This window comes from Gadus morhua, chromosome 2 (genome assembly GCF_902167405.1).
Source record: "Gadus morhua chromosome 2, gadMor3.0, whole genome shotgun sequence".
NCBI lineage: Eukaryota > Metazoa > Chordata > Actinopteri > Gadiformes > Gadidae > Gadus > Gadus morhua.
Window position 1 is genome coordinate 6,711,501 of NC_044049.1, and position 15,459 is coordinate 6,726,959.

Genomic DNA, 15,459 nt, shown 5'->3' on the forward strand with positions numbered 1-15,459 from the left:
TACATGTGTATCTACAATAAAACGAATAAGATGACATTCATTAATTCAACAAGATGACATTTGGATTTGGTATATTTTTTTTAAGGTAAAAATACTTTTACTTCTCTTCTTACTTTGGTGACTGGTATTCAATACTTTTAATATATTTTTATCAGGGCCTACAAACCCTAAAGCCAGCATCTGAAGGCACGTTTTGATAATAACTCTTAATTAACCAGTTTAGATGTCATCGGAGAGGTTTGAGCAACAAACCTCCCAACATATTTCTCCCACTATCAAAGATCAACCAATAAATTATCATTATAACTTATTGATCTCGAACGTATTGATCTTGATGAACAAAGCGATCAACCGCTACACAGACTTAGCTGGCCTTATTTCACATGATGCACTAGACATGGCTTAGTGTCACTATTTAATTAATTATATTGATTGTGCATATAAACTCCAAAGGATGTAGTTCCCTTTGTATCTTAAACAATAAATCACTTCATTTACTTTGGTCTGGCTTCTTTCACGCTTGCTTTTTCGCTCTTACTTTTGTTCAAATGTATTGTTGTGGTTGACGTGTCTAGTGGTTGGGGTGTTCAGCTCCCAGCTGAACGGTTGTAGGTTCGATCCCCAATGTCTGCTGTGGCTTCCTAGAGCAAGATGCCCACTAACCCCTACCTGCTTCTTAGTGTCTTAAGTAAGTCACTAAGGAGCAAGATGCCCCCTAACCCCTACTTGCTCCTTAGTGACTAATCAGAGGTAAGCAAGCTATCTGGATAAAAGCATCTACTAATTGAATAAAGCAGAAGTCCCCCTCCCCCTCTGACTGGTTCTTCAGTTCTGAGACTGCTGATTGGTTCTCTGGTTGGTTCTCTGTTTGTGATTGTTTCTCTGGTTGGTGATTGGCTCCCCGGCTCCCCCTGGTGTCCGGGGGTCAGAGTGCGTACAGTTTGAACTGCTCCTCCATGTCGCCCTCCGTCACGTCCCCCAGCACCTCCTGGTTGTCCCTCAGCAGGAGAAAGATGGCCGCCAACTGCTCCTGCTGCACCCTGCAGGCACGTGAACGTGCACATAAGCACACACGTTACACACGTCCACACAAACACACACGTTACACATGTGCACACACAAAAACACGTTACGCACATGCACATAAACACACACGTTAGTAACACATGTGTACACACAAACACGCATGTTACGCATGGGTGCAAACAAACACACATGTGACTCAGCAGCACCCACACATGCACACATATTGTAACAGCCCTCGGATTGGATTGGATATGCAAGACATAGTGAGGGGTAGGTTTAGGTGTTCCTTACGTTTTTAAACATCGTAGGCCCCGTGAAAACTATAGAAAGATTATCAAAATACAATGAGACATTGGCAATACGCTGACAATGAAAAAAAAAGAATGCATTCAAACTTTCCATTTAAAAAACCCACAAATCACACACACAGGAATGAACACACACAGACTTTGTAGACAAAACATACAAATCTTAGGGGAAGTAACTTCCATGTGTGTGTCTCACATCAGCACAACAGAACACACAATGAGATGAGTTGACCCTGATATGTGTATTGTGTGCCTTGTGTTGTAGGTGTATAGTTTGTGCTGCTGTTGACAGGATATAAGCAACATAAAAAGTCAGCTACAATTTTGACCAATTTTGACGCAACCTTGCTGAAAGTCGTTGAGTGTCCAGGGCGGTTTCCTTACCACACGGGTCTCAGAACCTTCTGCTCTCAGAAACCCACAAAACTAATACAAACACAAAAATGTGTAACAAAAAAATATATATAAAGGAAATAAACTGTCTATATTTTAAACGTTATATCTGTATTTAATTTAGATTTTCAAGGGCAACTATGTTAAAAATATTTATATAGAAAACAGCTGAAACAAGTCTGAAAACAGTATGTTAATGAAAACTTAGGAACTGTTATATATTTACTGTAATCTATTGATATTACTATTTAAGAGAGAAAGAAAGAATTGAACAAGTTTTTTTTTCACAAATCTCTTTAATGAAGTTGGAAAGTCCTTGTTCAGTCCTTTTCAACCAACAGTTTTGAACATTCTTAATAAGCCCCTGTCACACATAATTCTCTGTCAATTACTGAGATGACCTTTCATGCAACGTTGGTGATCTTCCCTATACACACATGCACCTACGTTCTGGAACATTTCGTCTTGCGCTCTTACATACATGGCCTAGCAATGCCGGAATGGATGGGCCAAGGGATAGGGATGTTTCATGCAGACTGAAAGGAGCTCCCTCACTTCAGACTCTCCGGTTTCCGGCCATACTTGAGAAAAGGAGCTTCTTTGCAAACAAAATAAGCTGTATCTATATTTGAATCGATCAACCGAGACGCAATGGCGCATTAAGATCCACAGTCATGGTTTAATAGACTGGATGTGTGAAAGGGGCTAAATTCATGCTAAGCTAATCGCTAAAGAAAGCTACACGACAGCATTGTCCAGCACAACAACCTTTAACATGCAAAAAACACAAATTCATTTACTTTCACTTTCCCCACTTTGGACACACACATATGCACGCAAACAGACAAACACACACACACACACACACACACACACACACACACACACACACACACACACACACACATACAAACACAGAGGTACATAAAGGAACAAGATTTATGAAGTGTTTTTTTCATCTTGTTTCTTCTTGTCTGACATCTTAAACACACACATGTGTCTGTAAACTCTCACTCACGCTCACACACAAACATATATGTACACCCTTTGACACAAACACACACACACACACACACACACACACACACACACACACACACACACACACACACACACACACACACACACACACACACAAACACACACACACACACGCACACATTGGTACACTCTCTCACAAACAAACACCCAAACAAATGTGGTTACTCCATTGCACTGTAAAAAAGAAAAAGGGACATTCAATTATATTACAGTTCAATATAAAAACATAAATTATTTCACTGAATCTACTGTATGACTATTATATAAATGTTAGGGTTATTAATTGACTCACCAGTAAATGTGTTGGTAGCTGGTAGCATGTAGCATGCAGATAGCAGTTAGCAGTTAGCAACACGGCATAGCAGCATACTCCACGCAGGGATTTTTTAACAGACGATAATTCATCCTGGACATTGATTTCAGATTAAACTATAAACAATTTAGGGTGACAACTTCACATTGAAGATTTGTCAATTTTGTGTGACGTCATTTTTCAGCGGTTCTCAAAGCTTCGACAACCTGGTGAAAATCTGCCCTCTAGTGGCCGATAGCAACTGTATTTTATTTAGAACTAGATAACTTCTTTAAATTGTCCAGAGGATAAAATAGTAGATCAATACAAAAAACGACTAGTATTTATTGGAAAGACCGAATATTAATTTAGTTAGTAAAATGTACGTATTTCCAAGAAAGAGATCGAATAGAAGTTTCCAGATAATTCCAGAAGAGGGCGCTAATGACCAACCTTTCGAGAGCTACAAACAGCGACATTTTCAACAGACAGCTAGCCTGCAAACCAAAAAACGCTTAGCAAGTTTGAATGTTTTTAGGGGGGGGGGGGGGGGGGGGGGGGGGGGGGGGGGGGGGATGGCGTAATAAGATAGTCTATCGTGGTGGTATGCCTAGTAGTAGTGTAGTTAAGCATAGTATAGCTTTAGTTTAGTGCATTGCTTTATAGAGTAATCAAGTATTGATGTTATATATATTATATATATATATTATATAATATATATATTATATAATATTTATAGATATTGTACATTATATAAATATTTAATAGCAACACAGTAGGTAGTGTATCTTCCCCTGTTTACATTACAGCAACGTTTTAGTATAGTATAGTATACTATATAATAATATATTAAAACAAAGTTCATGTATTTCTTACCCTGTGAGTCTAACAGTAAGTTTTGTGTCCTCAGCTCACAGACAAGTCAGATCAGCTGTGAGCTCTATCCTGTAAAACATCGCAACACAGCTTGTAAATAAAGATCTGGGCATTCAAACACACGCCTGGCCCTAGGGGTCGGGGGGGGGGCGCAGCTGAGTGCTGGGCATATGGTTCGGGTGGGGCTGGTTGCTGTCAGGGTGCTAGCAGGGGGGTGGTGGGTAGGGGCGGGGTGGGGCATGGTGGTCTCGGGGTGCTGGGTGGTGATCACTGTGCTGGGGCTGGACAGGGCGTTGGGGGAGGAAGGGGGAGGGGGAGGGGGGGGTGGGCTTTCAGATGCAGGGTGTAAAAGTGAAGTGTTTCTTTAAAATAAATTTATTTTTGCTTGATTTGATATGAAAATTAATTGTCACGGAAGGATGTGCGTGCGTGTGCCTTTGTACACAAGTGCCTATGTGTGTGTGCCTGCATGCTTCTGTGTGTGTGTTTGCATGTTAGTACATACGTGTGTGTGTGTGTGTGTGTGTGCGTGTGTGTCAAATATATTATCGGTTTGTGACTCATCAGTGCAGAGTCGAAGTGAGCACTGTAAAAATAGAAAGAAATTCGACAAAAGGCAAAGAAAAGTTTCCTAAAGTAGTCATACATTCCTCTCTCCCTAGTGTCTCTCTCTCTCCCCTTCCCAAATCTTTCTCTCTACCCCCCCCCCTCAAGACTCAGTGATGTTATAAACACACCGACCAATCTGAAACACTTACACTCCTCCCTGTGGCACAGCACGAAGATTAAACCCATATGTTTTGATTGGCTGCTGTTCTACTGAGTCATACTATAAAAATGTTGAGTATTTTTATTAACATGTACTCCTCTACATCAAACACCAGCTACCTCTTGTTCAAATGCAGCACTTGCTGCCTCATCCCACCCACACTGTCTGTCTATCCGACTGGTTCTCAATATTAGTCGGGAGAGAGGGAGAGAGGGAGGGAGGGGGGCGGGGGTTCGGCTAAGCGCGGAGGTATAAGATAGCAGGCAATAATAACATGCTAACATCAGTGCATTCACTACACTTTAGCTGCGTGCTACCGTCAGACGGTCTCGCTATGCTAGGCTCAGTTGCCAAATTTAACACAATATAACAGCGAAAGTATGCAATAATATATCTGCAAGAAAAGTTCAGGTGGGTGTGTACATGCTTGCATGCATGACTGTGGCTTTGAATGCATGTGTATGTGCGTGCATGCCTGCGTACGGGCATGATAAGCGGGTTACCTCTGCTCCTCCTCCATCTCCTCCTTGGTCATCAACGTCTCAAACCTGCTCTGTTTCTTCCCAGCCGCGAAGGTCACCCTCTCCTCGTCTTCAGCGGCCGTGTCTGAAACAAACCAGATCAAACCAGATCAGACCAGTTCAGACCAGTTCAGTACACATCAAACCAGTTTAGAATAATTCAAACCAGATCAAAAGAGTTCAAGACTGATCAGACCAGCTCAAACCAAACCAGTTCAAAGCGGAACATACCAAACCAGTTAAAATCACTTGAAATCATCAGATCAGATCAAACAAGTTCAAATCATATGCAACCAGTTCTAAATAGTTCAAAATCCAACAGTGACTTCTTCCTCAAGGTCTTGACAATGGATATGACACACACACACACACACAATTTCAGCCATTCATAAAAAATAATGCTCATTCCAACAACGGTTGTTTCAGCAGAGTTGGCCCAATCCCTGCAGGATGATGATTTTAGGATTTGGTTACACAACGGCTGAGCACAACACACACACGCGTGTGGGGTCAGAAAGCCTCTTATCCTGAGTGTCTGTACAGATTAAAGAGTTCTCAGACAGATCTTCCGCCTCCTGCCACGTGTTAGTGTTACCAGGACAACTCTGTGGTCAGGCTGCTGCTCAATCTAAACAGTCAAGTTCATATGTACTGAACAAGAGACCTGGATATTCCCTTTCACACAGGACCGTTTATAATGCATATATATATATATTGCATAACCTTATCACTTAACACAACTCTGCGGTTTTATGGTGAATGTAAACCTACACCCCCCCCATCAAAACCTCCCATCATGTGTCTATTCAGAGAGCACCTCTAGGTGGGGGTGGGGGCTGGTTATCTGGCTCCTGCAGCTGCTGCTTGCACGTGAGAGAATGAGACCATCGCCTGAAACAGGGGTCAGCTAGGAGAGAACCTCTCAGACACTAGGAGAAGCTAGGAGAGAACCTCTCACACTAGGAGAAGCTAGGAGAGAACCTCTCAGACACTAGGAGAAGCTAGGAGAGAACCTCTCAGACACTAGGAGAAGCTAGGAGAGAACCTTTCACACTAGGAGAAGCTAGGAGAGAACCTCTCAGACACTAGGAGAAGTTAGGAGAGAACCTCTCAGACACTAGGAGAAGCTAGGAGAGAACCTCTCACACTAGGAGAAGCTAGGAGAGAACCTCTCAGACACTAGGAGAAGTTAGGAGAGAACCTCTCAGACACTAGGAAAAGCTAGGAGAGAACCTCTCACATTAGGAGAAGCTAGGATAGAACCTCTGAGACACTAGGAGAAGCTAGGAGAGAACCTCTCACACTAGGAGAAGCTAGGAGAGAACCTCTCAGACACTAGGAGAAGCTAGGAGAGAACCTCTCAGACACTAGGAGAAGCCAGGAGAGAACCTCTCACACTAGGAGAAGCTAGGAGAGAACCTCTCAGACACTAGGAGAAGCTAGGAGAGAACCTCTAGGACACTAGGAGAAGCTAGGAGAGAACCTCTCAGACACTAGGAGAAGTAGGAGAGAACCTCTAGGAAACGAGAAGCAAGGAGAGAACCTCTCAGACACTAGGAGAAGCTAGGAGAGAACCTCTCAGACACTAGGAGAAGCTAGGAGAAAACCTCTCAGACACTAGGAGAAGCTAGGAGAGAACCTCTAGGACACGAGAAGCTAGGAGAGAACCTCTCAGACACTAGGAGAAGCCAGGAGAGAACCTCTCAGACAAGAGGACCCTTTCTAGCCATGAGCTGCTATGTCCCCTAACCAATACCATCTCCTTAATTACCTGTCTCTGTACGGTCCAACCCCAACCGGCTCCTAAGTGACCTGTCACTCTACTGCCTAACCCTTAGCTGCTCTTTAATGACATGTATGTGTTTAAATGTAAGTCGCTCTGGAGGAAATGGTAAAAACCGAGGAGGCCCGGGGAGGCCTAGTCAGGATGGTCTTGGGGAGAACTCACTGGTGTGAGGGACTTCTTCTGGAGAGGTCTCCTCAGGCAGGACATCAACGGTTGGTTCTGGGATGGGAGTCTCATCAGCAGTTGGCTGAGAGGGTTCTGTTGGAATGGTCGACTCTGACACAGACTCTGGTTCTGCTTCTGGTTCCGGCTTGGCTTCAGGTTCTGTGGCGGTCTCGGGTTCCTTCACAACAACCGGTTCTTCTACGACTACAGGTTCTGCTACAATAACCGGCTCTTCCTCCTGAGGTTTGGTGGCTTCAGGTTCTGTGGCGGGCTCGGGTTCCTTCACAACAACCGGTTCTTCTACGACTACAGGTTCCGCTACAACGACCGGCTCCTCCTCCTGTGGTTCTGGGAGTGACTGAAGTTCTGGCACTGGGAGCGATTCTACCAACAGTTCTGTCACTGCTTCTACAGCCGGTGCGACTGGTTCTGGCTCAGGGATGGACTCCACCACCACTGGTTCCGGGAGGGAGACGATCTCTGGTTCTGGTTCGGGTTCAGGCTGTGGTGCAACCTGCAAACACATGAACGACATCATCACACATCCTAACATCATTAAACCAAAACGCAGATAACTCAACCCGTCTTGTTAAGTCTGACCCAATCTCGGAAACCATCGGCTATCTTCTAACAACGATGTACCTCCGGGGACCACCGGCGGCATTTCTCGGTTTCGGTGTAGCCAGGTAACGGATAACGGATCAATTATTTTTTCATTTATCCGGGCTAAGACTTCCCGTTTACAGTCCCAATCGCAACTTCGGACTGGGGTACAAATCAGACGATAACCGATTGGTTCAGAGATCATTGCTCTCCACACGGACTGCTAACATGCCTGTGACCAAAGCCCGCTGTAACGGGAATGCTCAACGCTACTCGGACTATGAAACGACTACCAAAGGAAACCAGGACCATTATTAAGTCCAAAGTCCCCTTGACGGTGGAGCACTTTGGATAACTTATTATCTTATTCGTCAATTGGTTGACCAATAACGTCACAGCATTTCCACTAGGAAGGGCTCACAAAAACTGGCCAGCAGGTTTTGTGACCTGTGTGGGCGTGCGTGCGTGTGTGCATGTGTGTGTGTGTTTGCATGTGAATGTGAGAGTGTGAATGCGTGGGTGTGTGTGTCACTAGCAGGCCTCTCTGGTGTCTATGTGAAGAGGCCGTCTCCACCTGCCGCTGACACAAACAACAACAATCACCATGCTAACTACACCTACCTGCCTAAGACAGCTTTAGACCAGGAAACGCACATACACACACACTCACATGCACACAATGTGTGTCGTTGAGAGAGAGAGAGAGAGAGAGAGAGAGAGAGAGAGAGAGAGAGAGAGAGAGAGAGAGAGAGAGAGAGAGAGAGAGAGAGAGAGAGAGAGAGAGAGAGAGAGAGAGAGAGAGAGAGAGAGAGAGAGAGAGTGAGAGAGATTAAGAAAGAAGAAGAAAGGAAGAGCGAGAGAGTTAATCTGTTGCTCTCTGGGTGTCAGATTGAATCAAACTCTCCACTGTGAAGACCAAACATCTTAAATATTAAATGTCAGTTAGCCATTACGAGTTTCAAAATAAAAGCCCTGCGAAGTGAGTTTCTAAACCAGCAGGTAAACTGTCTCTGTGCAGCCACCGTCTCTGGGCTAGACACTGCCAGCATTGGACGGCATGATTCAGCGAATCTGGCAGACAACTAGCCTCATCATGTCCACATCCATCCGTCTCCTCCTCCTTTTTTAACATTACCCTACATATCTTTAGCTGACACTTAGGTCCAGGGTAACTTACACTAAGTGCATTCAACAATGAAGATATAACCCCTCCTCCTCCTCCTCATTTCCCTCGCTTCACCTCATCTCACTCGTCCCCTTGCTCCTTCTCCTCCTCCTCCTCCTCCTCTCTCCTCCTCCTCCTCCTCCTCCTCCTCCTCCACCTCCTCCTCCTCCTCCTCCTCCTCCTCCTCCTCCTCCTCCTCCTCCTCCTTCTCCTTCTCCTCCTCCTCCTCCTCCTCCTCCTCCTCCTCCTCCATGTGACACAACAAATCCCCTGACAGTCCCCGCCCTCCGATGCTATCCGGTGCATGCTAGCGAACATACTGGAGCGCTAATGACAATGTTAAAACAGCTGGCACCTCAACCTCCGGTTAGAGCTTGCTCCCAATTTATCTTTATTATGACATCTTTATTTATCTTTATTATGTATCTTTATTCATATTCCATTGTCCATATTTATTTGTATTTTGTCCCAATACACAAATCCCGCCCACTCTTGGCCTGTTTATCCCTTGATCATCTACATAATATAATATAAGATGGATGCGTTGCTTGTTTGAGTGTGCGTGTGTGTGTGTATTTGTGTATGTGTGTGTGTCCTGTAATAACAGTATAGTGAAGATGTGTCAGTATGGGCATTAATGAGTGTCACCTGTAAAGACAGTATGATGTTTTAGAATGTGTGTTTGTGTGTGTGTATTTGTGTATGAGTGTGTGTGTGTGTGTGAGTGTGTATATGTGTGTGTGTGTGTGTATATGCGTATCCATATGTGTGTGTGTGTGTGTGTGTGTGTGTGTGTGTGTGCGTGTGTGTTCTGAGGATATCTATCAGTTGTAAACACAGACCGGCGCCTCAGCTGCCTTCACTCCTAATATGGTCACACACTTCTCCCTGCTGTTCTGTGATGTCACCCCTCAGGCTCCCCCCAGACCACCACCACCCAGCACAGAGGGACGGAGGGTCGGCTAGCAGTTGAACGCAAGTTTTGAACGTGTGTGGGAGATGCAGCAGGCCTGTCAATCAACATGAGTCTTCATACAGCTGTGTGTCAGGAGTGTAAGACTCTGAGATGTGAGGGTGCCAACACAGTTAAGGCCAGCAGCCTTCTATCCTTGTGGCCCACTATAGCGATTCACGGCCCACCGACGATGTTTAGGGAATTATGTTTAACCATTAAGGTTTTACGGTGAGTTCCATTCAACCAGTAATGTGCTAGACGGAGGTTATATTAAACCCTACATTTGTAAAGTGTGGTTCTATTCAACCAGTAAGGTTCTTTAGTTAGGTTATATTAAACCAGTTAAATTCTTAACTGTTGTAACATTCTCAAGTGAGGTTATATTGGAACCAAAATGTCCACAGGTGAGGTAGGACCATTATTCAACAACAAGTAATGTTTTAAAGAGTCCTTCATCTCCTAAACACCCTATATGTTAGTCAGGGGTTTTCTGCTGACTCAGGCTAGCACCCTGGTGAGCTAGGTGTCAGGTGGTCCTGCTGAGGTCACTTCCTGTTGAGGTCACTTCCTGTTGAGGTCATTGTGAGCAGGTGGGGAGCTACGGTCTGGCTCCTAACAGATTAACTGCTAGAGAGAGAGGGTGGAGAGGGGATATAGGAAGGGAGTGAGAGAGTGAGAGCAAGAGCGATAGTATGGGAGAGCGAGAGCAAGAGAGCTAGAGAGAGCAAGAGAGAGATAGAGGGCCAGAGAGAGAGAGAGAGGGAGAGAAAGAGAGAGAGAGAGAGAGAGAGAGAGAGAGAGAGAGAGAGAGAGAGAGAGAGAGAGAGAGAGAGAGAGAGAGAGAGAGAGAGAGAGAGAGAGAGAGAGAGAAAGAGAGAAGGAGAGCAAGGGAGAGAGGCATAAAGGGTGACAGAGGGGGAGAGAGTCAGCCAGAGAGAGCAGAGGGAGAGAGGATGACAAGGAGAAAGATAATTGAATAGGTCTTTCCTCCTGCATGGTAAATGCAGAGTTAACTCTTAAGCTGATCAGTCATGATATGGTCAATGACCATAGAATAAACCACAAGACCATAGAAAATACTTGAACAAAAAATTCAACTAATTATAAACTCTTTATAACAGTAAATATATTGTATTGAATTAATACTGATTAAATAGAATACACCATTTGCAAAGAACGTTTGTGCTTAATATATGAGCACAAGTGTGCTTAATATATATATATAACATTTTTTTTATATATATATATAAATATATATATGTATATATATATATATAAGCATGTTACCCTCTAGTATGTCTGCCTATTCAGACATCTCTCAATCCATATCTATCTGTTTATCGATCTATTGTGATGGGAATATGTTGTTTACTTTTAATTGTTTTCTATTCCTTGTGTTGTCGAGCCACCTTACCTGTTTCTACTGTTATCTAACGTTAACCTTTTTGGTAAACTGGTCTCAAGGGAGCAGCTGTATTCTGGGCTCACTCCGCTAGAGACGAGGAGACTAGTGTATGCTATTGTCAACAACTATGGTGTGCTTTTTTGCATTCAGAAGACTCACCTTTCCTAGACGCGATATCTCGTAAAGAAATTGCCACGACACCATCCATCCATCCATCAATCCATCTGTTAGTCTGTGTCTGTCTATCCATCTGTCTCTCTGTCTATCCATCTGTCAGTGACTAACTACCCCCCCCCCTCCCTCCCACACACACACACACACACACAGACCAAACACCAGATTAATTCTGAGTCATTAAGCAACCCTGTGCGTGGCTACACAAGACAAACAGGAAGTGTCTGCTAAAACTCTCGTCCAATCCGACAACGCAGTGTTCCGAATCTGATGACCCCCCAACTCTCTCTCTCTCTCCGTCTCTCTCTCTCCGTCTCTCTCTCTCTCTCCCTCCCTCTCCCTCTCTCTCTCTCTCCCTCTCTCCCCCTCTCTCTCTCTCTCTCTCTCTCTCTCTCTCTCTCTCTCTCTCTCTCTCTCTCTCTCTCTCTCTCAGTCCCTCTCTCCCTCCCTCCCTCTCTCTCTCTCTCTCTCTCTCTCTCTCTCTCTCTCTCTCTCTCTCTCTCTCTCTCTCTCTCTCTCTCTCTCTCTCTCTCTCTCTCTCTCTCTCTCTCTCTCTCTCTCTCTCTCTCTCTCTCTCTCTCTCTCTCTCTCTCTCTCTCTCTCTCTCAGGGGGAGGGGCTGAATATTCCGGAGGTTTACGGGGGCGACCTTACCTCCGCCACATATGGGAGACAAATACCACACCAACAGAATTAACGATGAGCAGGCTGGCCTATTGGCCTGTCTGGAGCACATAGAATTAGGAGACGCATTCGTCATCCACCGCTGGCGCCGTTCAGCGTCTTAAAGACGGAGGGCTGAGCGCTTAAATCATAGATGTGTTTGTCTCCATGGTAACAGAGCTGCCAACCACCAGATTACATTCTCATGAGTATGGGCTTTAATTGGCTTTAGCTGCCATCTTGGTGCTTCAAGCTAGCTAGGTTGGGGGAAATGAATGCAATGGCCGCCAGGTCAATAAGAGCCGGAACTGTTGGTAGTGGAATCAGATCAGTATATCCATGTAAGAATAACTTTATATTTCATTCTACAGTACCAGTATGGGTTTATGGTACCAGTAGGGTTTTCGGTTGAATGAGTTCGGTCGTCCTGGTAGAAAACCCACACTGCCAGCCTACTGTCCCGCCATACCAGTCAACAGAACAACAGACATTTTGTTCTACTGAAACACAAACACTATGAACAATAGGCCAAGGACAGCCTCCGTGGTAAACTCTTACACAAATAACCTCGGGCTAGTTTGATATCTGCAGTGCTGGTCTACCCAACCAGATGCTCTTTGTTAAATATCGACCTGTTGGAAACGTGTGTGGCATCAACCATCAGGTGACTTAACCCAGGGGCACCTATCATCGTCTCCTCTACTGCCATACATAAAAGCTAAAAACAGATCTGCTGCTATAGCACATCATAGCATGTCCTAGTGCAGTGTAGCACAGCATAGAGTAGCCTAGCTTAGCCTTACCAAGCACAGCATAGAATAGGCATGCATCTGATCCAACATGTGCTGGGTCACGCCCATTATAGCCCCTCACTCTTCTTGAGTTCCAGGGTGGGTTTCTGCCTCGTGACGCGCCCCACGGTAAATATAGAATGCCGCTTTGACACCAAATATAGTGGATTCATTACTGTATTTTTGGTATGCGACAAAGTCATGTCACCAACCGTGCGCCTATGGTCTATTCGCGGCTCCAGGTGCTGCTGCCCTTTCAATCGGTCACACTTCAGAACCTGCTGAGTGGACACAAGTTTAGCTGAAATATGTGCACTTTAAATGTAATAAGTCCACTTAACTTAAGTCTAGTCTACTTTAAATGCATTAGGGCGCCTAGTCGCCGAAGGCTCAAGGCTTGTGGTTATAAAGCGACACATTGTGAATGGTACGGTTCTGCACCACACAAAGCACAAAGCCTCCTTTCTAATGAAGACCGTTAGGTGTAATACAAGCATGGACGACTATATTTTCGCTCTATTTTGGTGTGCGATTATTATGATTAGGCTAAATGTGATGTGTGCAGTAGCTACATGGTATATATTTGGGGCATACAGTATTACGCGCGGGTGTGCGTAAAAAGTGTAGAGGCACGAAAACGCTAAAAACAAACAAGCTGTAGGCTACTGTAAACTTTTGAAAAATGCAAAGACCCGCGGCATGTGAGGAAAGGTAGACCTACATGCTTTTGAGTTAGTAGCCTAAATTATTGTAACAAGGAATTAAGTAGAATCATTTTAAATGTAATTCCTACCTCAACTTCTGTGATTTGATGGCCAGAGACCACTGTTTCCACGGGTCGTAGGCCTACCTCCTCTACCACAGGGGCCACCTCCGCTACCACAGGGGCCACCACCGCTACCACAGGGGCCACCTCCTCTACAACAGGGGCCACAACGGGCACCGGCTCGGCCTTGGCCACCACGACAGGTTTCACTTCTTCGATCACAGCGGGCTTCTCCACTCTGGGCTCTACGTTCTGAACCGACACATAACTAGACGAGCAAACTTCATCCTTCTCTTCAACCACGCGGCGTTTCTTTTTGTTCGCAGGTGCCTCGACCTTCTTGTTCAAGTAGGAAGACGCTAAATAAATGGCAACTATGGTGAACAGAATGGCCGGAATGATGACCGCAGGGTCCAACTCCATCTTTGGTATTTTTTTATAAAAAAAATATAAAAGTAAAATTCTATGGCTTCGTATTGAGTGTGTTTGCAGTCATTTAATTAGACCCTGTAGCCACCGCGCCGTCTGCGGAGAGCGTGTTGTCAAGACAGCAGATCCGCTCAGACTGCTGCTTTCCCCGACCGCTGGTGCGCAGACTGGAGCTGCGCGTCTCCGCCGGGCGCGTCACGGACACGGGCCGCAAGACCAGTCACGGACACGGGCGGGCGGGGCGCTTAAAGATGTAACACGGTATAATTGGGCCAACAGTCAGAACGTCTGTTCTTCAATAAAAAGATAAAAATCGTTCCTGTAAAGATAGCTTAATTGGAGCGTATTCGAGCAGGCCGTTTAAAGCATACATAGCCCTTGGAACCTCGACCCCCCTCCCAAAAAAACTACTGAAAAATAAAAAAGTAGTCCCCCCAATATAAATAAGGCCTATTTCTAAATAAATCATGTAATTTAAAATATATATGTGTATCCTGCTAGGTGGTCTGATCCGTTGCAATGGGTCGTTACACCCGCTATGTCTACTTTACAATGGGCTGCATTTGTGGATGTGTGCCTCTGTAAAATATGGAAATATGTACATTGACGCCTGCAAGTGATTCAATTAATATTTGTGTCCTCTCCAGAAAATACCCTTTAATCTTCATCTTCCATATAGCTGTAGTCCCTGCAGTCCACAGGCTGAAAGTTAGACTCAAAATGTTTCCATGTTTATTTCTTTATTCGATGAAAATATTTGACACTCATCACTCATGTTTCCCCTGTGGTCCATGTGGAATAACACAGTTCCCCGAACACATTAGTACTGGATCATCCATCTTCTTTCCTTCCTTCTAAATCCCTGTGGCATGGTTTTAGACAGAGACCCCCAATGGACCCACTCATCTTGTGACGTACAGGGACGCAAGCAGGACAGTCACATGGCTCAGAGACGTCAGACCAATAGCCAACAGAGCTCCCTTTCAAACCCAAACCACCAGTGGGTAATGAACTGAACAGGAGGTCTCCTACATGGGCATGGCCCACAGAGACACGTCAGATAGACTGGTTTCAAATAAGGGCCTTGAAGATCAGTTTACATTCAGAACTGGGGAAAGACCTCTAGAACGGAGTATTGGGAACTGGTTTGACGTTTAAAAGCAGGGCTACAATTCAGAACCAGGGTCAACCCTCCAAACCAGGGATAACCTCTATGAACTGTGTTAACCTTTAAGACCTGGGCCAACTAGAATTAGCTCTGTTGACTTGGTCATAAATACCCAAAAGTTTATGCTATGCTCTTAGTACTGACCAGTACAGTATCTATGATTT

At 44.8% G+C, this 15,459-nt stretch overlaps 1 protein-coding gene across 7 annotated transcripts; it reads right to left on the reverse strand.

The window, feature by feature from the left end:
* Window positions 1–855: 855 nt before the first annotated feature.
* Window positions 856–14,291, reverse strand: si:ch73-366l1.5 (FILIA-N KH-like domain-containing protein). 7 transcript variants are annotated; one of them, XR_003973790.1, is made up of 6 exons: window positions 13,726–14,290; window positions 7,175–7,691; window positions 5,209–5,311; window positions 3,937–4,005; window positions 1,318–1,346; window positions 856–1,040 (listed from the first exon to the last, which is right to left on the reverse strand). XR_003973790.1 is itself a non-coding variant. In XM_030339554.1 (5 exons), the coding sequence occupies exons 1-4, from the start codon at window positions 14,119–14,121 to the stop codon at window positions 1,322–1,324; spliced, it is 1,041 nt and encodes a 346-aa protein (XP_030195414.1). In that variant the 5' UTR covers window positions 14,122–14,290; the 3' UTR covers window positions 856–1,040; window positions 1,318–1,321. The 7 variants fall into 7 exon arrangements, 5 of the variants coding, with proteins under 5 accessions (XP_030195414.1, XP_030195399.1, XP_030195379.1 ...); XR_003973791.1 differs by lacking the exons at window positions 856–1,040; window positions 1,318–1,346 and adding exons at window positions 2,004–2,942; window positions 3,061–3,557; XM_030339554.1 differs by lacking the exon at window positions 3,937–4,005.
* Between the last annotated feature and the right edge of the window lie 1,168 nt (window positions 14,292–15,459).